Source organism: Heterodontus francisci, unplaced genomic scaffold (assembly GCF_036365525.1).
Source record: "Heterodontus francisci isolate sHetFra1 unplaced genomic scaffold, sHetFra1.hap1 HAP1_SCAFFOLD_878, whole genome shotgun sequence".
Lineage (NCBI taxonomy): Eukaryota > Metazoa > Chordata > Chondrichthyes > Heterodontiformes > Heterodontidae > Heterodontus > Heterodontus francisci.
In genome coordinates this window covers 200566-225726 of record NW_027140631.1, presented here as the reverse complement: position 1 = coordinate 225726, position 25161 = coordinate 200566, and the positions used below count along the sequence as shown (strand labels likewise).

The 25161-nt window shown below is 55.0% G+C and overlaps 1 protein-coding gene across 1 annotated transcript in view; it reads right to left on the bottom strand.

Moving 5' to 3' along the window:
- Positions 1-4422: 4422 nt before the first annotated feature.
- Positions 4423-25161, bottom strand: part of LOC137360350 (neural cell adhesion molecule L1-like) — a 68127-nt gene continuing 47388 nt past the window's right edge. Inside the window, exons 16-19 of the mRNA XM_068025788.1 lie at positions 24540-24701; positions 11986-12117; positions 11655-11727; positions 4423-4663 (exon numbers count right to left, since the gene is read on the bottom strand). Of these exons, the coding sequence (XP_067881889.1) occupies positions 4423-4663; positions 11655-11727; positions 11986-12117; positions 24540-24701 (608 nt within the window). The remainder of the gene's footprint in view (positions 4664-11654; positions 11728-11985; positions 12118-24539; positions 24702-25161) is intronic.

Genomic DNA, 25161 nt, shown 5'->3' with positions numbered 1-25161 from the left:
CAGCGCGGCGCTCCGTCAGTACTGACCCTCCGACAGCGCGGCGCTCCCTCAGTACTGACCCTCCGACAGCGCGGCGCTCCCTCAGTATTGACCCTCAGACAGTGCGGCGCTCCCTCAGTACTGACCCTCCGACAGCGCGGCACTCCCTCAGCACTGCACTGGGAGCGTCAGCCTTTATTCTGCGCTCCAGTGTGTGGGCTGGGATCAAGCCCACAATCTCCTGACTCAAGGGCGGAGAGAGAAATAGGCAGAGGCACATTAATACTGCGAGATGAAAAGGGAAGCAAAGGACAGTGAAATGGAGCATGCAAAAAAGAAAGTTGGGGAGAGGAGAGCCGCTGAATGGCTCAATACTGCTCAGCCTTTGCTGCAGGTCAGCGCAGATGCTGCCCAGTTCCTAGTCATCAGAGAATCTCAGGCATCACATTCCATGTGTCGCTGACTGAACTCAGTTCTGCAGGACATCACCTTCTCCGCCAAAGTACGGTCCAAGTCCCTTCTGCAAATGATAGGAGACCTTGTTGTGAACTAAATCCCAGATCTGAAACACTTAAGAGCGCATAAACTGCCAAGAGGCTCCGACAGTTCCTCCTGTGATCTGATGTGGAGTCGAGTTACATGTTGAAGGAAGATTGTGATTTTTAGCTGAGAGGCAGTAAATGTTTTGGAGCACATCAGAGAGCAATTGAAGACGTCGAGACACACTGATTCTCCAGAGAATGGTCTCATGCAGTCTCTGAGACTCTTGCCTGCAGAAACAAGACTGTTGAATGGGTTAGATACAGAGTAAAGCTCCCTCTACACTGTCCCCCATCAAACACTCCCCAGGACAGGGACAGCACGGGGGTTAGATACAGAGTAAAGCTCCCTCTACACTGTCCCCCATCAAACACTCCCAGGACAGTTATCGTCTGTACCCCCTTCCTCTGTCTGGATTGGACCCGGTTGTGGATCCTGGCGTTGAGGGCTGCGTACATCGTGCAGAGGCCCATCCGTGAGAGCGGCCAGTTTATACTGTGTTCTCAGAGTCTGTGGAATCTCCTGTGGTATAAACCGGGGCGGGGGAGGGAGGAGGCTAGGGGCTCTGCTCGGAAGGGGGTCCCCGATGGCCTCGCCGGGTCCCGGATCACAGTAGCGGGCCGGAACGGTGTCCGACGGGACAGAGCGAATCGACTCGGGGAAGGGGCGGGGGGGGGAGGGGGGGGGATTCCCCGGCAGTCACTTGTTTCCATGAGACATCTATTGGCTGAAGGTGCTCGCATCCCTTGATCGATTACTAGACAGCCAAAATCGATGCCTTTACCTCCGTAAAATCACTCCTCTCCGCCCCGGCTCACCTCATCTGCTGCTGAATCCCTCCCCCCTGCCTTTGTTACCTCTGGACTCCACGATTCCCGCGCACTCCTGGCTGCTCTCCCACGAGTTCATGCAAGACTCGGCTGCACTCCCCCCCACCGTGTCCGAACTCGCACTGAGCCCCCTTCACCAACGCCCCCCCCCCCCACTCACCCCGTGCTCGCTGACCGTCACTGTCTCCCAGTCCGGCGACGCCTTCACTGTACAATTCTCACCCCCCCCCCCCCGCCACTATTCCACTCCCCCCTCCCCACCTCATTCTCTGTAACCTCCTCCAGCCCCGACAACCCACCGAGATCTCTGAGCTCCTCCAATTCCGCCCTCTCGTCCATCACCCCCCCCACCCCACCCCCCCACCGCCGATTCCCATCGCTCCACCATTGGCGGCCGTGCCTTCGGCTGCCTGGGGGGGCCCCCCCCCGAGCTCTGGAATTCCCCTTCCCTAAACCTCCCCGCCCCTCCCTCTCTCTCCCCTCCTTTAAAATGCTCCTTAAAACCGACCTCTTTGACCCGGCTTTCAGTCACCCCGTCCCGGATATGTTTTACGACATTAAAAGTGCTCACTAAACAAAGGCTGTGTTTCCACTCTGCGACCAGTCAGCGTTGCAGGTCATGCGGACTGGCGACGGGGACAGTATTGTCAGAGCCTCTCGGCACTCTCTCTCGTAAGTCGGACAGAGCCCAGAGTGAAACCCTGGGCCAATCCCGTTGCCAAAACAGAGAAAGAGAGACAGAGAGAGAAAGAAATGGAGAGAGAGAGGGGCAGCAAGTGAGCTTTCAGTTTAATCGTAACCATGAATATTATTTAACATTGCAGGAATTTACACAGTCTGTAAACCAGTTTACATTGGCGGGGAGAGGGGTAAGGGGAAGAAAAGGCATCGGAAATCAAACATAACAAGTTCAAATACAGATTGGTTCACAGGTTTTTACATGCAGAGACCCCACTGCCCAGCACTGGTACTGACAGGCTCCGCATGACTCATTACCCAGCGACAAACCATCAGTCACCCTTTCACCTGACTGGAACAGACCTGTCTCTGGGTCCTGTGCTGCTTCACGGAAACATTACTGAGCCCAACGTCCCCGCCAGTGCCTGGCTCAGGGGCCAGTCTCAGGAGTACCGCACCACTGACTGGTGGGACGTGAAGGGAATGGCAGGGGGAGGTCTCAGTTTGTCTGTGTGTCTGTGATTCCCCCACATGGTGATGGAGGTGGGTCAGTGTCTGTGATTCCCCCACACGTGATGGATGTGAGTCTGTGTCTGTGATCCCCCACACGGTCATGGAGGTGGGTCTGTGTCTGTGATTCCCCCACACGGTGATGGACGTGGGTCTGTGTCTGTGATTCCCCCACACGGTGATGGATGTGGGTCTGTGTCTGTGATTCCCCCACACGGTGATGGGACGTGTGTCTGTGTCTGTGATTCCCCCACACGGTGATGGGACGTGTGTCTGTGTCTGTGATTCCCCCAAACGGTGATGGACGTGGGTCTGTGTCTGTGATTCTCCCACATGGTGATGGATGTGGGTCAGTGTCTGTGATTCCCCCACACGGTGATGGATGTGGGTCTGTGTCTGTGATTCCCCCACACGGTGATGGGACGTGGGTCAGTGTCTGTGATTCCCCCACACGGTGATGGACGTGGGTCTGTGTCTGTGATTCCCCCACACGGTGACGGGACGCGAGTCTGTGCCTGTGATTTTTGTTTTTGTGGGGTTCAGTCCCATTCACGCTCAGCAGGTGTCAGAACAGGACAAGAGTCAGAGTGGGACTGGGTCACAGCGCGGGACAGTCTGGACTGGTGTCACTTCCCAACACGCTGTTCCTTCTGGAGTTTTACAGGTCATTTAAGGGGAAACATTTCTTTGTAGTCTTCTGCTCTGCTCCAATTGCACGCTGTGCTGTGCTGTACTGCTTTAGAAGGGATGTTGGTGGAGGCTTACTTCTAACATTTAAACACTTTTAAACAGGGGAACAACCTCTAGACTAACTGCTATCGACAAGACCGGGTCTCTAAGGCAGGAGGGGATACAAATCAGAAAGTAATCTGCACGGAGTATTTACATTTTTTGTTTACTGTACATTGGAACAAAGCTCCACACAAACAGTCAGCAACAAGAGATGAAAGATAATAGAGGGCAGACATCAGTGTGTTAGATATGTACACTCGAGCCTATAACACATGCACAACGACTTAGAGAATCCTGCCGCATGCAGTTCCCAACCCACACCCCACATCCCTCGATGTCCACTTCCAAATCGACAACTCTATTTGCCAGGTGCTCAGTAAGGAGACAGCAAATACGATATCTCTCTGTCCCCCATCAAACACTCCCCGGGACACGTACAGCACGGGGGTTAGATACAGAGTAAAGCTCCCTCTACACTGTCCCATCAAACACACTCCAGGACAGGTACAGCACGGGGGTTAGATACAGAGTAAAGCTCCCTCTACACTGTCCCCCATCAAACACACTCCAGGACAGGTACAGCACGGGGGTTAGATACAGAGTAAAGCTCCCTCTACACTGTCCCCCATCAAACACTCCCCAGGACAGGGACAGCACGGGGGAGGGGTTAGATACAGAGTAAAGCTCCCTCTAAACTGCACCAATAGTTCAGCTCGGGTCCAAGCTGAGAGGGGCGACTCCCACAGTGCATTCTCCACCTCGCAGCCCTGGGTCAGACGTCCAATTTATTGTCGAGTTCGGGGCTTTTCTGTGCTCTGTGAACTGTCCAATTTTAATTCCCACAGGAGCCTCGACAGGCAGCAGAGAGAGAGAGAGAGAGAGAGAGTAAGAGAGACAGCCCCAACCGTGTTGACATCTGACGTCAGAACATTTTAAAATGTGTCCTCGTTTGCCTGCACTGTAAAAAGCGACAGATGAGAACAGAAGACAAAGAGGAGGTTGGAAACCAGAGTACAAAAGAAAATTTGGCAAATACATATTTATAGGTAGCACCCGTGGAGGTTGACATTGATTGCTCTCTGTGTTTGGCGGTAGACACGGGGACCCCTCCCCCACCCCCCCCCACCCCCCCCACCCCACACAGGTCATCACCCTAATCCAGTGTGATGTCGACGTTGACGGGCGAGGTAGCTCCCGAGCTCCCATTGGCACCGCCATCCTCCTTCCCCTCCTTTTTGCCGCTGTACTGCCCGATGAACGAGCCGTCTTCGTTGAACTGCACATCCACACTGCCCCCGTACTCCACCAGGCTGTCGTCACTGCCCAGGGGTTTGATCTGTACGTCCAGCGAGGGCTGGCTCCCTTCGAAGGGCTTTTCCTCCTGGTCATTGTCGCTGCGTAGAGGAACATGAGGAACATCAGGAACTGGATGAGGTCCATTCAGCCCCTCCTCGGGGCCTGTTACAACAGGAACAGGAGGAGGCCCATTCAGCCCCTCTCTCGGGCCTGTTACAACAGGAACAGGAGGAGGCCCATTCAGCCCCTCCTCGGGGCCTGTTACACAGGAACAGGAGGAGGCCCATTCAGCCCCTCCCTCGGGGCCTGTTACAACAGGAACAGGAGGAGGCCCATTCAGCCCCTCCTCTCGAGCCTGTTACAACAGGAACAGGAGGAGGCCCATTCAGCCCCTCCTCGGGGCCTGTTACAACAGGAACAGGAGGAGGCCCATTCAGCCCCTCCTCGGGGCCTGTTACAACAGGAACAGGAGGAGGCCCATTCAGCCCCTCCTCTCGAGCCTGTTACAACGGGAACAGGAGGAGGCCCATTCAGCCCCCTCTCGAGCCTGGTACAACAGGAACAGGAGGAGGCCCATTCAGCCCTTCGAGCTTTCTGGAAGAGAGATTTCCACTCCCCTTTGTGTGAAGAAGTGCTGTCTGACATCACCCCTGAAACGGCCTGGCTCTCATTCTGCCCCCTTGTTCTGGAATCTCCCCCGCAACCAGAGGAAATAGTTTCTCTCTTACCGACTCTATCGAACCCCTTAATCGTCTTAAATGCCTCGATTGGATCACCCCCTTAATCTTCTACTCTCGAGTGAGTACAAGCCCAGTCCGTGCGACCCCGGCCCTCGTAATTTAACCCTTTCAGATGTTTGATAATGGTCAGGTCTCAGCAAGGCTGAGTCGTGTTGCGCACATCCGTGCCCCGATTTCACCCCCTGGAGCCCTGAAGCGCCAGGGGTTCCATGGGGGTCGGGCATCTGGTCCTCCCCTGCACCAACCATGCAGCCATTGCGTGTTGTGCACGCCTGCCGGCTATTTAACTGCGGCTGGCAGCGCAGCCAGTACGCTGGGCCTCACCCGATCTCAGCGCGCCTACATTCCAGCCGCACTCACCGAGCCAGGGACACCGAGTTACGGGCGAGGAAGGTCAAAATGCGGCAGCTGATGTGCGCACAGGAAGATCCCACAAACAGCAATTTGACAATGACCAGATGAACTGTTTTTAGTCATGTTGGTTGAGGGATAAATATTGGCCTCAGGACACCGGGGAGAATTACCCCCTCCCCCACCCCCTGCTCTTCTCTCAAGAGTGGCCGTTGGATCTTTAACATCTACCCGAGAGGGCCGACCGGGCCGAGGTTTCACATCTCATCCAAAAGTCAGAACTTCTGACAGTGCGGTGCTCCCTCAGTACTGACCCTCCGACAGTGCGGCGCTCCCTCGGTACTGACCCTCCGACAGCGCGGCCCTCCCTCAGTACTGACCCTCCGACAGCGCGGCCCTCCCTCGGTACTGACCCTCCGACAGTGCGGGGCTCCCTCAGTACTGACCCTCCGACAGTGTGGGGCTCCCTCGGTACTGACCCTCCGACAGTGCGGGGCTCCCTCAGTACTGACCCTCCGACAGTGTGGGGCTCCCTCAGTACTGACCCTCCGACAGTGCGGCCCTCCCTCAGTACTGACCCTCCGACAGTGCGGCGCTCCCTCAGTACTGACCCTCCGACAGTGCGGGGCTCCCTCAGTACTGACCCTCCGACAGTGCGGCACTCCCTCAGTACTGACCCTCCGACAGTGCGGCCCTCCCTCGGTACTGACCCTCCGACAGTGCGGCGCTCCCTCAGTACTGACCCTCCGACAGTGCGGCGCTCCCTCAGTACTGACCCTCCGACAGTGCGGCGCTCCCTCAGTACTGACCCTCCGACAGCACGGCGCTCCCTCAGTACTGACCCTCCGACAGTGCGGCGCTCCCTCAGTACTGACCCTCCGACAGTGCGGCACTCCCTCAGTACTGACCCTCCGACGGCACGGCGCTGCGTAAATGTATCACCCTGGCACGCATGGTCCTCGTACTCCCTGCTGCTCACAGTCTCAGTTCCAAAGAACTCTATCTAAACGTGACAGACTGCTTCGAATCTTTAACTCAATGCTCGGTGAGCCCCTGGTTCCCGACGCCCCTCACTCGCATGGGCGTGGTGGATCCACCTGCGCGGTTGAGGGGGATCCTGCGTTCCACTGCCTCAGCCTGTGCACGGCTACAACAACCACCTGCACTTGTCTGGCCCCTTTAACGTAGCACAGACATCTCAAGGTGCTTCACAGGTGCCCCCCTGCACCCTCATGTGCACCCCTGAGCCCGACATGAGGAGATATTAGGGACATAAGCTCGGTCAGAGAGGTCGGTTTTAGGAGCGTCTTAAAGGAGGGGAGAGAGGGAGGGAAGGGCGGAGATGTTTAGGGAGGGAATTCCAGAGCTTAGGAGCCCCGGGCAGCTGAAGGTACGGCCGCCAATGGTGGAGCGATGGGTATCGGGGGATGGGCAAGAGGCCGGAATTGGAGGAGCGCAGAGGTCCTGGAGGGTTGTAGGAGGGTTACAGATATCAGGAGGGGCGAGGTGAAGGAGGGATTGGAATACAAGGCTGAGAATTTTAAGATTGAGACATTGCCCGACTGGGAGCCAATGTGGGTCAGCGGGCGCAGAGGGTGACGGGGTGGGGAACGAGACTCGGTGCGAGTTGAGGCACGGGGTCGGGGGGGGGGTGGTGAGCAGCAGAGTTCTGGATGAACTGAAGTTTTGTGGAGAGTGGAATGTGGGAGACCGGCCGTGGAGTGCGCCGGAATAATCAAGTCTCGAGATAACGAAGGCAGGGATGAGGGCTTCAGCAGCAGATGAGCTGAGACAAGGGGGCGATGTGCAGTCTTCGTAACGGCGCTGACAATGTGGTCGGGAGCTCACCCCGGGGTCGAATGTGACACCGAGGCGGCAAACCGACTGGCTTAATCTCAGAGTGTATCCAGGGAGAGGGGATGGAGTCGGTGGCGAGGGAACGGAGTTTGGAGCGGGGACCGAAAACCATGACTTCAGTCTTCCCGATATTTAATTGGAGGACACTTCCCCGCTCATCCAGCACCAGAAGTCGGACAAGCAGTCTGATAATTTAGCGACAGTGGTAGTCAGAGAGCTGGCGGTGGGGGGGGGGGGGGCGAGGTAGAGCTGAGTGCGGTCAGCGTACAGGTGGGGAACCTGGCACTGTGTTTTCGGATGACGTCACCGAGGGGCAGCAGACCGATAAGGGAATAGGAGAAGTGGGGCGGGAGGTTGCAGAATTAAATGCACTTGTTTCACAAAGTCACCAGATTTGAAAGATCAGGTAAGGGGTAGTGAGACAAAGTGCGAATTTATCATTATTATTATAGCCAGGAGGGGGAAATGCATGAAACTGACTGCCCGAACAGGCATGCAGGTCTGCAAATTCATGAGTGAATTTCAGCTGGATGTCTGGCGGTGAAAAACAATCTCCAGCACTAACAGCGCCAGTGTCTACAATCTACCCTCCCAACGATTCCACAGCTGGGTTGGCGCATTGGCGAATCTGCCTGTTGGCGCCAGGTGACTTTAAAGTGGGATACGCAGAGCGGCACACAGCACTGCAACCGAGGCCTGACCATTGCCTTGCAAGAGCTTTGACGTCTTTTGTTCCCAGCGCGGTCCGCTAACCCAGCTCTGCTCCAGACGTTTACAAGCCTTGCACAGTCCTTCACGACTCGGAGCCCAGGCCTGCACAGGGGACCAGCTTCCAAGCATTTATCGCGAGTACCTCGTGCCCCGTAAGACTTAGCGGTTAAAACATGGCATTTCAGAACTGATTTATTCACAGACAGAAAGACCACACACACACACACACACACACACACAACACTCGGGCTACGCAGACACCCGCGGACACTCACTGTCTTGCCCTCACCCAGCCTCTGATGTTTCTCTCTCCATCAGCCTGACTCGGTCGGTCGACACGACTTGTCCAAGTGCCCCTCTGGTCGTTCCCCTCTGGTGCCCTCCCGAACTTCCATCGCTCCAGTCTCACACCCTCCCCCTGCCCTCACCGTCACCAGAAACCAACACTCACCGCCCTCTCTCCAACTCAAACCCATTCTTTGCCAAGATCTGAAGACTGTGGAGCTCCTCCCCTCCTGTCTAATTTATCTCCTGCTTTCCCACCCTTGGTGGCGTCCCTGCACCGTGTGGGCCTCGGCCCTTCCCCTGGTGTCCCTGCACCGTGAGGCCTCGACCCTTCCCCTGGTGTCCCTGCACAGTGTGGGCCTCGGCCCTTCCCCTGGTGTCCCTGCACCGTGGGGCCTCGGCCCTTCCCCTGGTGTCCCTGCACCGTGTGGGCCTCGGCCCTTCCCCTGGTGTCCCTGCACCGTGTGGGCCTCGGCCCTTCCCCTGGTGTCCCTGCACCGTGTGGGCCTCGGCCCTTCCCCTGGTGTCCCTGCACCGTGAGGCCTTGGACCTTCCCCTGGTGTCCCTGCACTGTATGGGCCTTGGCCCTTCCCCTGGCATCCCTGCACCATGTGGGCCTTGGCCCTTCCCCTGGTGTCCCTGCACCATGTGGGCCTTGGCCCTTCCCCCGGTGTCCCTGCACCGTGGGGCCTTGGACCTTCCCCTGGTGTCCCTGCAGTGTGGGGCCTTGGACCTTCCCCTGGTGTCCCTGCACCGTGTGGGCCTCGGCCCTTCCCCTGGTGTCCCTGCACCGTGGGGCCTCGGCCCTTCCCCTGGTGTCCCTGCACCGTGAGGGCCTCGGCCCTTCCCCTGGTGTCCCTGCACCGTGAGGGCCTCGGCCCTTCCCCTGGTGTCCCTGCACCAAGTGGGCCTCGGCCCTTCCCCTGGTGTCCCTGCACGGTGCCGCCTTGGACCTTCCCCTGGTGTCCCTGCACTGTATGGGCCTTGGCCCTTCCCCTGGCGTCCCTGCACCGTGTGGGCCTTGGCCCTTCCCCTGGTGTCCCTGCACCGTGTGGGCCTTGGACCTTCCCCCGGTGTCCCTGCACCGTCGGGCCTCGGCCCTTCTCCTGGTGTCCCTGCACCGTAGGGCCCCGGCCCTTCCCCTGGGGTCCCTGCACCGTGGGGCCTTGGCCTTCCCCTGGCGTCCCTGCACCGTGAGGCCTCGGCCCTTCCCCTGGTGTCCCTGCACCGTGGGGCCTTGGACCTTCCCCTGGTGTCCCTGCACTGTGGGGCCTCAGCCCCTCCCCTGGTGTCCCTGAACTGTGGGACCTCAGCCCTTCCCCTGGTGTCCCTGCACCGAGGGGGCCTTGGCCCTTCCCCTGGTGTCCCTGCACCGTGGGACCTCGGGGCTTCCCCTGGTGTCCCTGCACCGTGGGGGCCTTGGCCCTTCCCCTGGTGTCCCTGCATGGTGGGACCTCGGCCCTTCCCCCGGTGTCCCTGCACCGTGGGGCCTTGGACCTTCCCCTGGTGTCCCAGCACAGTGGGACCTTGGACCTTCCCCTGGTGTCCCAGCACCGTGAGGCCTTGGACCTTCCCCTGGTGTCCCTGCACCATGTGGGCCTTGGACTTTCCCCTGGTTTCCCTGCACCTTGGGACCTTGGACCTTCCCCTGGTGTCCCTGCACCGTGAGGCCTTGGACCTTCCCCTGATGTCCTTGCACCGCAGGGCCTCGGCCCTTCCGCTGGTGTCCCTGCACCGTGGGGCCTCGGCCCTTCCCCTGGCGTCCCTGCACAGTGTGGGCCTTGTCCCTTCCCCTGGTGTGCCTGCACCGTGGGGCCTCGGCCCTTCCCCTGGTGTCCCTGCACCGTGGGGCCTCGGCCCTTCCCCTGGTGTCCCTGCACCGTGGGGCCTCGGCCCTTCCCCTGGTGTCCCTGCACCGTGGGGCCTCGGCCCTTCCCCTGGTGTCCCTGCACCGTGGGACCTCGGCCCTTCCCCCGGTGTCCCTGCACCGTGGGACCTCGACCCTTTCCCGGGTGTCTCCCACTGGTTGGTGTACTGCAATGTCCCAATCAAATCTTGTGCAACACAGAGAGAAAAGGAGCCGACATTCACACAAAGAGGTGAGAGTGAAGGAGAGCACAAATTAACACATTGTCTTACCTCTCCAGTGACCTGATTGCAGGAGGAAAGCATGAGAAAGAAAGGAGAAAGAAGCTGTAACACGTATTCCCTCAGTACTGACCCTTCGACAGTGCGGCGCTCCCAAGTCCTGACCCTCCGATGTGCGGCGCTCCCTCAGTACTGACCCTCCGACAGTGCGGCGCTCCCTCAGTACTGACCCTCCGACAGTGCGGCGCTCCCTCAGTACTGACCCTCCGATGTGCGGCGCTCCCAAGTCCTGACCCTCCGACAGCGCGGCGCTCCCTCAGTACTGACCCTCCGACAGTGCGGCGCTCCCTCAGTACTGACCCTCCGACAGCTCGGCGCTCCCTCAGTGCTGACCCTCCGACAGTGCGGCGCTCCCTCAGTACTGACCCTCCGACAGTGCGGCGCTCCCTCAGTACTGACCCCCTGACAGTGCGGCACTCCCTCAGTACTGACCCTCCGACAGTGCGGCACTCCCTCAGTACTGACCCTCCGACAGTGCGGCGCTCCCTCAGTACTGACCCCCTGACAGTGCGGCACTCCCTCAGTACTGACCCTCCGACAGTGCGGTGCTCCCTCAGTACTGACCCTCCGACAGCGCGGCACTCCCTCAGTACTGACCCTCCGACAGCGCGGCGCTCCCTCAGTACTGACCCTCCGACAGTGCGGCGCTCCCTCAGTACTGACCCTCCCACAGCGCGGCGCTCCCTCAGTACTGACCCTCCGACAGTGCGGCGCTCCCTCAGTACTGACCCTCCGACAGTGCGGCACGCCGTCTGCGCACAGCAGACGGAGCTTCGCCTGGTCGGAGCCCTGGAAATGGTCCTATTAATTGGCCGGAAAGTGGGAAGTGCTGTTTACACACTGTGGCCTCATCGGGCTCTGAAAAGGTGTGCTTTACTGGAGAAATCTGTGCTCGAAAGCTTTGACTTTCTTTTCTCTTTGAGGCGGACGGACCCGAGGTGTAAACTTTATCTCGTGCTGCCAGCGGGCGGCCTTTACCTTTTCAAACTTGTCTCACCTGTATTCGCCGAAGGTCTCATCCTTCATGGGTCTGGCCTCTGAGTCCACGTGGGCATCCTCCTTATCCTTCACTGCAAGATCAAAGGTCGGAAAGTAAGCGCAGGATCCTGGGGGGGGGGGGGGGGGGGGTGCGGGGGAGGGGCAGGCCAACAGTAAGTAACTGAAGGATCACGAATCCACCGGGTGCGGGGGTGGCAGAGTGGGCGCAGGAGGGGCCGCGAGGGTGGCGCGGGATGTCCAGCGCGAGGGCCGAGGTGGCGTGCAGGGCAGTGAGGGCCGGCGGAGGGGCTGCGAGGGCGCGGGAGGTCGGTGTGCGGTGAACTCCGTACCTGAGTACTTGCCTCCTTTGTTTCTCTTGATGAAGCAAACAATGAGCAGGATGAGAATGAGGAGGACGATGGCACTGATCAGACCGATGAACCAGCCCTGGGTGGCTATGCCATTGTTGAGCTCCGTGAAAGCTATCCATGTGGGTGGGGGAGGGCGGCAAGGGAGGAACAGAAAGAAAGAAAGCGGCATTATTCAACCCGTTAGCACATTCCAGAGGGGACCCTCAGACAATGAAATACTTTTGGAGCCAACATTATATTACTTTTGCAGATGAGATTGTGAAGAGAAGCAACGTCAGTGAACAGTTCGAGCACATAGTTATGATTACTCTTCCCCACGCTCCTCTGAATCCTCCTCTCTAGTTCCTGCTGCCGCTCGGCCCGTGTCCATGCCCGCTCTCCGTGGAGCAACCCACTGCCCCCCCGCCCCGTCATGTTAATGGGAACAGTTTTTCCTCGTCTAACTTATCTGAGCCTGTCACAATCTTGTAAACCTCTATCGTGTCTCCCCTCCATCTCCTTTGCTCCGGGGAGAACAACCCCAGCTTCTCCAACCTAACCTTGTAGCTAAACTCCCCCATCCCGGGAACCATTCCGGTAAATCTCGTCTGCTCCCTCCCAAGGACCCTCACATTCTTCCTAAAGTGTGGTGACCAGCACTGGACGCAATACTCCAGTCGGGGCCTAACCAGGGCTTTATCCTGCTTTTGTACTCAACGCCTCTATTTCATGAAGCCCAAGACACCGTATACTTTGCTAATTACTCTCTCAATATGGTCCTGCCACCTTTACAAATCTCATAAAGATCCCGGATTTTCTGCATTACGGATGGCCACTTCGAAGGAAATAGACTTTCAGGGCTACGGAGATTGAGCGGGCAAGCGGGACTGACTGAGTAGCTGCGTGGACAACTGGCATGGACTCCATGGGCCGAATGACCTCCTGATGCACCATAAATGACTTTAAACCAGGGTTGTCCAACTTTCTCATATGGGGGGGGGGGGGGCACATTACAATTTTTGTCTTACATAGGGGGCCAGTGAGACAATGTCACGAAGATAACGGCCTTAAATATTTATCTCACTATTGATCAAAACAGCAACAAATGTACATTTTTTGTGAAGAAGCTTTAAATGAGAAGACTAATTTATTGACTTACTTTCTCGTCACTATGTTTAGACACCGATTTAGTGAGATACCTGGCATTTTATTGCTTGCACAAGCAGCGTCTGCCCTCACACTTCTTGTAGCGATGCAGAGTATTCCAGAGAGATGTCCATCTATCATGAGCGATCTGGATCACTCTCTCTCCCTCTCGCTGTCTGTCTCTCACTCCTTGTGTCCCCACCTCTCTGTGTTGTTCCCCTCCCCTGCATTGTCCTCGTTATGTGTTGCCCCCCCCCCACCCCTGCTCTCGCGCTCTGTCTGTTCCCCTCCATCTCTCTCTGTCGCCCCTCTTCCTCTCTCACTGTCCCACCCTCTCTCTGTCATTCTGCCCACTCTCTCTCTGTCCCCCCCTCTCTCTTTCTGTCCCCCCTCTCTCACTCTCTCTCTCTTTGTCTCCCCCTCACACTCTCTCTCTCTGTCCCCCCCCTCACGTTCGCTCTCTCTGCCGCCCCCCCTTGCTCACACTCTCTGTCCCCCCTCTCTCGCTATCTGTCCCCCCCACTCTGTGCTCCTCTCTTTCTTTGTTCCACCCCGTGCTCACCCCTCTCTTTCTCTCTCTGTCTGCCTCTCTCTTTCTCTCTCTGTCCACCCCCTCTCTCTCTCTCATTCTGTCCGCCCCCCCCCATCTCTGCCCCCCGCCCTCGCTCTCTCTGGCCACCCCCCCCTCCCTCTCTGTGTGTGTCACCCTCTTCTCTCGCTCGGTGTTGCCCCCCTCTCTCTGTCCACCCCACTCTCTTCGTCCCCCCATCTCTCTGTCCCACCCTCTCTCTCTCTCTCTCTCTCTGTCCCCCTTTTTCTGGCGGGTTCTGACTTGTTTTTCAAAGCCTGCCGAGAAACCCCAAATCTGTCCGAGGTTGGGAAGCTGCTGTTCCCGACGTCAGCACCTGTCAGCTGTGAAACTGACAGTGCCATTAAAAAAAAAAAGAACTGAACAATCACAAAGCTGCTGTGCTGAGCTCCCTGATGCCACTACATCGTATTCCCATACACTATTTGTGTTTGTCACTGACCAGCCTCATTCACCATTCTTTCTGTGTTTACATACATGCATTGCAAACCTGACTTTGTATTCCTCCTAGTCCTTCTCGGTCTGCTCCTATCTAATACAGTGTTACTCCCTTCTCTAGTACTATCCAACACACTCACTCCTTTATGTACCTTATTCCTCTTTTCTACTTCTATCTGCTGGTGCCCATCCCCTCTGCCAATTTAGTTTAAACCCTCCAACCTACCCTCGTGCCCTCGCTCTGTCGGAAGCAACACTCCCTGTTCTACCTCTGACTCTAACTCATGTTTTCGCCATGACCCCAGCACTGCGGGTCCCCTCAACCTCCAAACTGTGTGGTGACACCCTGGGGGATCAGACACTTAGGGGACAGTTAAGACAGAGTTATGTTGTGTCTGGGTATCACTGGGATCTGCGTCTCTCCCTCGCCTCTACCAGCCTGATTGAGTTTTAAAAAAATATTTCTCCCCCCACCCCGCCCCCCAGTAGAGACAGATTTCCCTGGGCACCACTGTCTCCTGTCTGGTAGGGATGGGATTCCCTGAGCACCATCCTTGCCAAGGCCCCGGTCTTCATTTGCGAGTCAGTCAACGAGCATCAGTGGGAGATCCAATCACATTCCCACTCCTGATCACTATCCCGCTGTGCCAAAGAACAACCTGCATTGCTATATCACCTTCAATGTAGCAAAACGTCCCCAAGGTGCATCACAGGAGCATTACGAAACAGAATTTGACCCCGAGCCACATGAGGACCAAAAGCTCGGTCAAAGAGGTCGGCTTTAAGGAACATCTTGAAGGAGGCGAGAGAGAGGTAGAGAGGTTTAGGGAGGGAATGCCAGCGCTTAGCGCCCCAGGCAGCCGAAGGCACGGCCACACACACACGGCGGCACAGACTAACCGGAAGTTCAAGATGGAGTCCAGAAAGTCAGGTGACCTCACCTTCACGCTGCGAAAGGTTACCAGGTCAACAGAGAACACTGATCAAAGATGGTCTTCAGGAAAAAGAGAAGCCCCGGCACGAACACTTGAAGAACAATGGGTTTCGCCCTCCCAGAGTTGGATCATAAAACAAGGAGGCAGTAATTGGGAAAATGCAAATACACCATGCTGGTGCTAACACCCAGGGACAATGGAAAGGACCAAGTGATTTTGTGGACCCACACGTCTGGCCTCTGCATTTTGTAGCAGAACAATAATATATTTAACCGACCTTCTGAAGTCAAACAGGCTGTAAGAAGAGAACCCAGTGGGATGCGGCCTCAAGGCAAGCTACAAGAGAAGTTACCCGGCGTCAGGGGCTGGAGAGAGCGCGAGAGCGCGAGAGCGAGAGCGAGCGAGAGCGAGAGAGAGAGCGAGAGAGAGAGCGAGAGCGAGAGCGAGAGAGAGCGAGAGAGAGCGAGAGCGAGAGCGAGAGCGAGAGAGAGCGAGAGAGAGCGAGAGAGAGCGAGAGAGAGCGAGAGAGAGAGCAAATGCCTGCTCTCTGAAGATAGACAGCAAAAGGCTATGAAGACTTGAACCTGTTTTGAGACTCGAAGCTTGCAGAGGTAGCGAAGGACCCACAGGATCACCAGAAATCACATTATTGATGGAGGTCCAGGTCGGAAGTGTTCGGAAAAGTACCCCCCAGTATATTACCAGTGACTCCTGTCTCTCAGACACGGAGAGACCCCCAGAATTAACCCCCACTAATTAACTAATTCATAAGTAGAGTAACTAAACCAAAGGGAGATTACTGTATTTAGTTAGCATTTAATATTTATAGTAGCAATCTAGCACTAGGGACCATATAGTTAATTATAACAATTTAGTAAGGCTTTAATAAGTATTTATTTATTTTATATTAATTAACTAATTAGTGCTAGAAATGACAGTTCGAGGGGTGAAGTGCTTCACCTGTGAGATGTGGGAAGTCCGTGACGCTTCCAGCGTTCCGGAGGACTACATCTGCAGGAAGTGTACCCAGTTGCAGCTCCTCACAGACCGCATGGATCGGTTGGAGCGGCAACTGGATGCACTTAGGAGCATGCAGGTGGCAGAAAGCGTCATAGACAGGAGTTTTAGAGAAGTGGTTACACCCAAGGTGCAGGCAGATAGATGGGTGACCGCTAGAAGGGGCAGGCAGTCAGTGCAGGAATCCCCTGTGGCTATCCCCCTCTCTAACAAGTATACCGTTTTGGATACTGTTGGGGGGGGGGGGGGAGATGGCCTATCAGGGGAAAACAGCAGCAGCCAGAGCAGTGGCACCACGGCTGGCACTGTTGTTCAGCAGGGAGGGACAAAGCGCAGAAGAGCAATAGTTATAGAGGACTCTATAGTCAGGGGCACAGATAGGCGCTTCTGGTGGACGTGAAAGAGACTCCAGGAAGGTATGTTGCCTCCCTGGTGCCAGGGTCAAGGATGTCTCTGAACGGACAGGGGGCATTCTGAAGGGGGAGGGTGAACAGCAAGAGGTTGTGGTACACATCGGTACCAACGACATAGGCAGGAAGAGTGATGAGGTCCTGCAGGGGGAGTTTAGGGAGTTAGGTAGAAAGTTAAAAGACAGGACCTCTAGGGTTGTAATCTTGGGATTACCTCCTGTGCCACGTGCCAGTGAGGCTAGAAATAGGAAGATAGTGCAGCTAAACACGTGGCTGAACAGCTGGTGTAGAAGGGAGGCTTTCAGATATCTGGACCATTGGGATCTCTTCAGGGACAGATGGGACCTGTACAAGAAGGACGGGTTGCATCTAAACTGGAGGGGCACAAATATCCTGGCTGCGAGGTTTGCTAGCGTCACTCGGGAGGGTTTAAACTAGTGTGGCAGGGGGGTGGGAACCAGAGCAGTAGGTCAGCAAGTGAAATAAATGAAGGGGAACTAGTAAATAAGGCCAGTAAGACTAAGAGGAAGAGCAGGCAGGGAGATGTTGCGGAGAACAGCGGGACTGGTGGTCTGAAGTGCATTTGTTTCAATGCAAGAAGTATAACAGGTAAGGCAGATGAACTTAGAGCTTGGATTAGTACTTTGGAACTATGATGTTGTTGCTATTACAGAGACTTGGTTGAGGGAAGGGCAGGATTGGCAGCTAAATGTTCCGGGATTGAGAAGCTTCAGGCGGGATAGAGGGGGATGTAAAAGGGGTGGGGGAGTTGCATTACTGGTTAAGGAGAATATCACAGCTGTACTGCGGGAGGACACCTCGGAGGGGTCATGCAGCGAGGCAATATGGGTGGTGCTCAGGAATAGGAAGGGTGCAGTCACGATGTTGGGGGTTTACTACAGGCCTCCCAACAGCCAGCGGGAGGTAGAGGAGCAGATATGTAGACAGATTTTGGAAAGATGTAAAGGTAACAGGGTTGTAGTGGTGGGTGATTTTAACTTCCCCTATATTGACTGAGACTCACTTAGTGCTAGGGGCTTGGATGGGCAGAATTTGTAAGGAGCATCCAAGAGGGCTTCTTGAAACAATACGTAGATAGGCCAACTAGGGATGGGGCCGTACTGGACCTGGTATTGGGGAATGAGCCCGGCCAGGTGGTCGAAGTTTCAGTAGGGGAGCATTTCGGGAACAGTGACCATAATTCCATAAGTTTTAAGGTACTTGTGGATAAGGATAAGAGTAGTCCTCGGATGAAGGTGCTAAATTGGGGGAAGGCTAATTATAACAATATTAGGCAGGAACTGAAGAATTTAGATTGGGGGCGGCTGTTTGAGGATAAATCAACATCTGACATGTGGGAGTCTTTCAAACGTCAGTTGATTAGAATCCAGGACCAGCATGTTCCTGTGAGGAAGAAGGATAAGTTTGGCAAGTTTCGGGAACCTTGGATAACACGGGATATTGTGAGCCTCGTCAAAAAGAAAAAGGAAGCATTCGTAAGAGCTGGAAGGCTAGGAACAGACGAATCCCTTGAGGAATATAAAGACGGTAGGAAGGGCTAAAAGGGGTCATGAAAAGTCATTGGCAAACAGGATTAAGGAAAATCCCAAGGCTTTTTATACGTATATAAAGAGCAAGAGGGTAACCATGGAAAGGGTTGGCCCACTCAAGGACAGAGATGGGAATCTATGTGTGGAGCCAGAGAAAATGGGCGAGGTACTAAATGAGTACTTTGCATCAGTATTCACCAAGGAGAAGGACTTGGTGGATGATGAGCCTAGGGAAGGGAGTGCAGATAGTCTCAGTAATCTCATTATCAAAAAGGAGGTGGTGTTGGGTGTCTTGCAAAGCATTAAGGTAGATAAGTCCCCAGGGCCTGATGGGATCTACCCCAGAATACTGAGGGAGGCAAGGGAAGAAATTGCTGGGGCCTTGACAGAAAGCTTTGCATCCTCATTGGCTACAGGTGAGGTCCCAGAGGACTGGAGAATAGCCAATGTTGTTCCTTTGTTTAAGAAGGGTAGCAAGGATAATCCAGGAAATTATAGGCCGGTGAGCCTTACGTCAGTGGTAGGGAAATTATTAGAGAGGATTCTTCGGGACAGGATTTACTCCCATTTGGAAACAAATGGACTTATTAACAAGAGGCAGCATGGTTTTGTGAAGAGGAGGTCGTGTCTCACTAATTTGATTGAGTTTTTTGAGGAAGTGACAAAGATGATTGATGAAGGAAGGGCAGTGGATGTTATCTATATGGACTTCACTAAAGCCTTTGACAAGGTCCCTCATGGCAGACTGATACAAAAGGTGAAGTCACATGGGATCAGAGGGGAGCTGGCAAGATGGATACAGAACTGGCTCGGTCATAGAAGACAGAGCGTAGCAGTGGAAGGGTGCTTTTCTGAATGGAGGGATGTGACTAGTGGTGTTCCGCAGGGATCAGTGCTGGGACCTTTGCTGTTTGTAGTATATATAAATGATTTGGTGGAAAATGTAGCTGGTCTGATTAGTAAGTTTGTGGACGACACAAAGGTTGGTGGAGTTGCGGACAGTGATGAGGATTGTCAGAGGATACAGCAGGATATAGATCGGTTGGAGACTTGGGCAGAGAAATGGCAGATGGAGTTTAGTTTGGACAAATGTGAGGTAATGCATTTTGGAAGGTCTATTGCAGGTGGGAAGTATACAGTAAATGGCAGAACCCTCAGGAGTATTGACAGGCAGAGAGATCTGGGCGTACAGGTCCACAGGTCACTGAAAGTGGCAACGCAGGTGGATAAGGTAGTCAAGAAGGCATACGGCATGCTTGCCTTCATCGGTCGGGGCATAGGGTATAAAAATAGGCAAGTCATGTTGCAGCTGTACAGAACTTTAGTTAGGCCACACTTAGAATATTGCGTGCAATTCTGGTCGCCACACTACCAGAAGGACGTGGAGGCTTTGGAGAGGGTACAGAAGAGGTTTACCAGGATGTTGCCTGGTCTGGAGGGCATTAGCTATGAGGAGAGGTTGGATAAACTCGGATTGTTTTCACTGGAACGACGGAGGTGGAGGGGCGACATGATAGAGGTTTACAAAGTTATAAGCGGCATGGACAGAGTGGATAGTCAGAAGCTTCTTCCCAGGGTGGAAGAGTCAGTTACTAGGGGACATAGGTTTAAGGTGAGAGGGGTAAATTTAGAGGGGATGTGCGAGGCAAGTTCTTTACACAGAGGGTGGTGAGTGCCTGGAACTTGTTGCCGGGGAAGGTGGTGGAAGCAGGTACCATAGAGACGTTTAAGAGGCATCTTGACAAATACAGGAATAGGATGGGAATAGAGGGATACGGATCCCGGAAGTGCAGAAGGTTTTAGTTTAGGCAGGCATCAAGATCGGCGCAGGCTTGGAAGGGCCGAATGGCCTGTTCCTGTGCTGTACTGTTCTTTGTTCTTTATATTCCCAATGACCCCTGTCTCTCAGACACTGAGAGATCCCCAGTATACTCCCAGTGACTCCAGTCTCTCTGACACTGAGAGACCCCCAGTATATTCCCAGTGACCCCAGTCTCTCAGACACAGAGACCCCCAGTATATTCCCAGTGACTCCAGTCTCTCAGACACTGAGAGACGCCCAGCACATTCCCAGTGACTCCAGTCTCTCAGACAGTGAGAGACCCCCAGTATATTCCCAGTGACTCCAGTCTCTCAGACACTGAGAGACCCCCAGTATATTCCCAGTGACTCCAGTCTCTCAGACACTGAGAGACCCCCAGTAAATTCCCAGTGACTCCAGTCTCTCAGACACAGAGACCCCCAGTATATTCCCAGTGACCTCAGTCTCTCAGACACAGAGACCCCCAGTATATTCCCAGTGACTCCAGTCTCTCAGACACAGAGACCCCCAGTATATTCCCAGTGACACCAGTCTCTCAGACACAGAGACCTCCAGTATATTCCCAGTGACTCCAGTCTCTCAGATATTGAGAGACCCCCAGTATATTCCCAGTGACTCCAGTCTCTCAGACAGTGAGAGACCCCCAGTACATCCCCAGTGACTCCAGTCTCTCAGACACTGAGAGACCCCCAGTATATTCCCAGTGACTCCAGTCTCTCAGACACTGAGAGACCCCCAGTATATTCCCAGTGACTCCAGTCTCTCAGACACTGAGAGACCCCCAGTATATTCCCAGTGACTCCAGTCTCTCAGACACTGAGAGACCCCCAGTATATTCCCAGTGACTCCAGTCTCTCAGACAGTGAGAGACCCCCAGTATATTCCCAGTGACTCCAGTCTCTCAGACACTGAGAGACCCCCAGTATATTCCCAGTGACTCCAGTCTCTCAGACACTGAGAGACCCCCAGTATATTCCCAGTGACTCCAGTCTCTCAGACAGTGAGAGACCCCCAGTATATTCCCAGTGACTCCAGTCTCTCAGACACTGAGAGACCCCCAGTACATCCCCAGTGACTCCAGTCTCTCAGATATTGAGAGATCCCCAGTATATTCCCAGTGACTCCAGTCTCTCAGACACAGAGACCCCCAGTATATTCCCAGTGACTCCAGTCTCTCAGACACTGAGAGACCCCCAGTATATTCCCAGTGACTCCAGTCTCTCAGACACTGAGAGACCCCCAGTATATTCCCAGTGACCCCAGTCTCTATTTTCCGATCCCGTTTAATTGTGAAGGGAAGAATTATTCAGCGATGCTGTGATGGGAGGTAGGGACATGTCTGCTGAATCTAGCTCCTGCAGGTACTCCTCGGCTCGAAGAGGTAGACGTAGATCATAAACATTTAAACAGCGTGTGACAATTACAAAAGAATTGCTCCCTCCCCCTCACACTCTTGAGAGTCTCTGACTCTCAATCTCGACTCTGTACACTGCAATTGGAAAGGCCCATTTGATCCTGGGACTGAAGTTTGAGAGAGCCTGCTTCTGAAATTTGTAAGCTGCAGATTTGATATTCATCAATCTGTTGTACCTGTCCTGGGGAGTGTTTGATGGGGGACAGTGTAGAGGGAGCTTTACTCTGTATCTAACCCCCGTACTGTACCTGTCATGGGGAGTGTTTGATGGGGACAGTGTAGAGGGAGCTTTACTCTGTATCTAACCCTCGTGCTGTACCTGTCCTGGGAGTGTTTGATGGGGACAGTGTAGAGGGAGCTTTACTCTGTATCTAACCCCCGTACTGTACCTGTCCTGGGAGTGTTTGATGGTGACAGTGTAGAGGGAGCTTTACTCTGTATCTAACCCCCGTGCTGTACCCGTCCTGGGAGTGTTTGATGGGGGACACTGTATTTATTTTTTTTATTTAGAGATACAGCACTGAAACAGGCCCTTCGGCCCACCGAGTCTGTGCCGACCAACAACCACTCATTTATACTAACCCTACGGTAATCCCATATTCCCTACCACCTCCCTGCACTAGGGGCAATTTACAACGGCCAATTTACCTATCAACCTGCAAGTCTTTGGATGTGGGAGGAAACCGGAGAACCCGGCGGAAACCCACGCAGACACAGGGAGAACTTGCAAACTCCGCACAGGCAGTACCCAGAATTGAACCCGGGTCGCTGGAGCTGTGAGGCTGCGGTGCTAACCACTGTGCCACTGTGCTTTACTCTGTATCCAAGCCTGTGTTGTCTTAGTTGGTGGGAGCATATAATTGGCCTCAGTCTCTATGGGATAGGCAGTTGAAACATTAGCCTGGAATGGGTTTGGGTGTGATGTCCTTCATGGCTGAACAGCAACGATCGAACCTATGTACAACCAACAGCCATTTGGGTAATGTACGGGGCTGAATGGGCCTCCTCCTGTTCCTGTGTAACCGGCTCGAGAGGGGCTGAATGGGCCTCTTCCTGTTCCTGTGTAACAGGCTCGAGAGAGGGGCTGAATGGGCCTCCTCCTGTTCCTGTGTAACAGGCTCGAGAGAGGGGCTGAATGGGCCTCCTCCTGTTCCTGTGTAACCGGCTCGAGAGGGGGCTGAATGGGCCTCCTCCTGTTCCTGTGTAACAGGCTCGAGAGAGAGGGGTTGAATGGGCCTCCTCCTGTTCCTGTGTAACAGGCTCGAGAGGGGGTTGAATGGGCCTCCTCCTGTTCCTGTGTAACAGGCTCGAGAGAGGGGCTGAATGAGCCTCCTCCTGTTCCTGTGTAACAGGCTCGAGAGAGGGGCTGAATGGGCCTCCTCCTGTTCCTGTGTAACAGGCTCGAGAGGGGGCTGAATGGGCCTCCTCCTGTTCCCGTGTAACAGACTCGAGGAGGGGCTGAATGGGCCTCCTCCTGTTCCTGTGTAACAGGCTCGAGAGAGAGAGGGGTTGAATGGGCCTCCTCCTGTTCCTGTGTAACAGGCTCGAGAGGGGGTTGAATGGGCCTCCTCCTGTTCCTGTGTAACAGGCTCGAGAGAGGGGCTGAATGGGCCTCCTCCTGTTCCTGTGTAACAGGCTCGAGAGAGGGGCTGAATGGGCCTCCTCCTGTTCCTGTGTAACAGGCTCGAGGAGGGGCTGAATGGGCCTCCTCCTGTTCCTGTGTAACCGGCTCGAGAGGGGGCTGAATGGGCCTCCTCCTGTTCCTGTGTAACAGCCTCGAGGAGGGGCAGAATGGGCCTCCCTCCTGCTCCTGTGTAACCGGCTCGAGAGGGGGCTGAATGGGCCTCCTCCTGTTCCTGTGTAACAGGCTCGAGAGAGGGGCTGAATGGGCCTCCTCCTGTTCCTGTGTAACAGGCTCGAGGAGGGGCTGAATGGGCCTCCTCCTGTTCCTGTGTAACCGGCTCGAGAGGGGGCTGAATGGGCCTCCTCCTGTTCCTGTGTAACAGCCTCGAGGAGGGGCAGAATGGGCCTCCCTCCTGCTCCTGTGTAACCGGCTCGAGAGGGGGCTGAATGGGCCTCCTCCTGTTCCTGTGTAACAGGCTCGAGAGAGGGGCTGAATGGGCCTCCTCCTGTTCCTGTGTAACAGGCTCGAGAGGGGGCTGAATGGGCCTCCTCCTGTTCCTGTGTAACAGGCTCGAGAGGGGGCTGAATGGGCCTCCTCCTGTTCCTGTGTAACAGGCTCGAGAGGGGGCTGAATGGGCCTCCTGTTGCTGTACTCCCGAGGGCGGAATCGATGCTGAATTACACGGGTTTGCTGAACCTTCAATCCCCGTTAATCCGCTGGAAATATTAACATGCCCATCACAAGCAAACGACCTGCGAGATTTTCAATCGCTCTTGATTTATATAATCCACAAAAGTCAGGGCTTGTGGAGAATATGCGCTGCCTGGGGACCTGCCCTTCTGATGTGCGACTCCTTCCACAGCAATATTGATTTGCTTTTTCTCTCCCCCCTGTTTTATCGTTTATTTCTCTCTTTCACCTTCAGCACAGTAACAGGTTTGCGGCTCCTGCTAATTTTGCCTGACAGAAGTCATTAAGATCTGAAAAATGGGTCAGGCAGACTGAGGCAGCCAGAAGTGGTCTGACCGCAATACCCTTGAAGCAGCTGTAATTGATGGCTCGGTGGCCAAATTCTCACGGGAAAAAACACACACACACACACACCCACAACCTACATCTGTTCCAGGGATCAGTGCAGAGGGAGCTTTACTCTGTATCTAACCCCCGTGCTGTACCTGTCCTGGGGAGTGTTTGATGGGGGACAGTGTAGAGGGAGCTTTCCTCTGTATCTAACCCCCGTGCTGTACCTGTCCTGGGAGAGTTTGATGGGGGACAGTGTAGAAGGAGCTTTACTCCATATCTAACCCCCGTGCTGTACCTGCCCTGGGAGAGTTTGATGGGGGACAGTGTAGAGGGAGCTTTACTCTGTATCTAACCCCCGTGCTGTACCTGGCCTGGGAGAGTTTGATGGGGACAGTGTAGAGGGAGCTTTACTCTGTATCTAACCCCCGTGCTGTACCTGTCCTGGGAGTGTTTGATGGAGGACAGTGTAGAGGGAGCTTTACTCTGTATCTAACCCCCGTGCTGTACCTGTCCTGGGAGTGTTTGATGAAAACACTGGGAAACCCAGCAATTAAATAAACATTAAAACCACGTGACCCAGGCTGACCTGGTCCAATTGTTTGCACTTCCTTGTCCCAAATGGTGACGTTTTTGAAGCGCCCAAGTTGCCACAGTTTAATCCGGTACGGTGTTCCAGGTTGCAGACCGTCCAGCATGAAGAAATTCTGGCTGGAGTTCACTGCTTTCAAGTCCTTCCAGTCACCCATACCTGGAAACAACCCAGCACAGTTATCGTCAGCACCTTCGTACATAGCACAGCTCTTCAAAGCAGCCCCTCCGACAGTGCGGAGCTCCCTCAGTACTGACCCTCCGACAGCGCGGCACTCCCTCAGTACTGACCCTCCGACAGTGCGGCGCTCCCTCAGTACTGACCCTCCGACAGTACGGTGCTCCCTCAGTACTGACCCTCCGACAGTGCGGCGCTCCCTCAGTACTGACCCTCCGACAGCGCATCACTCCCTCAGTACTGACCCTCCGACAGTGCGGTGCTCCCTCAGTACTGACCCTCCGACAGTGCGGCGCTCCCTCAGTACTGACCCTCCGACAGTGCGGCGCTCCCTCAGTACTGACCCTCCGACAGCGCGGAGCTCCCTCAGTACTGACCCTCCGACTGTGCAGCGCTCCCTCACTACTGACCCTCCGACAGCGCGGCACTCCCTCGGTACTGA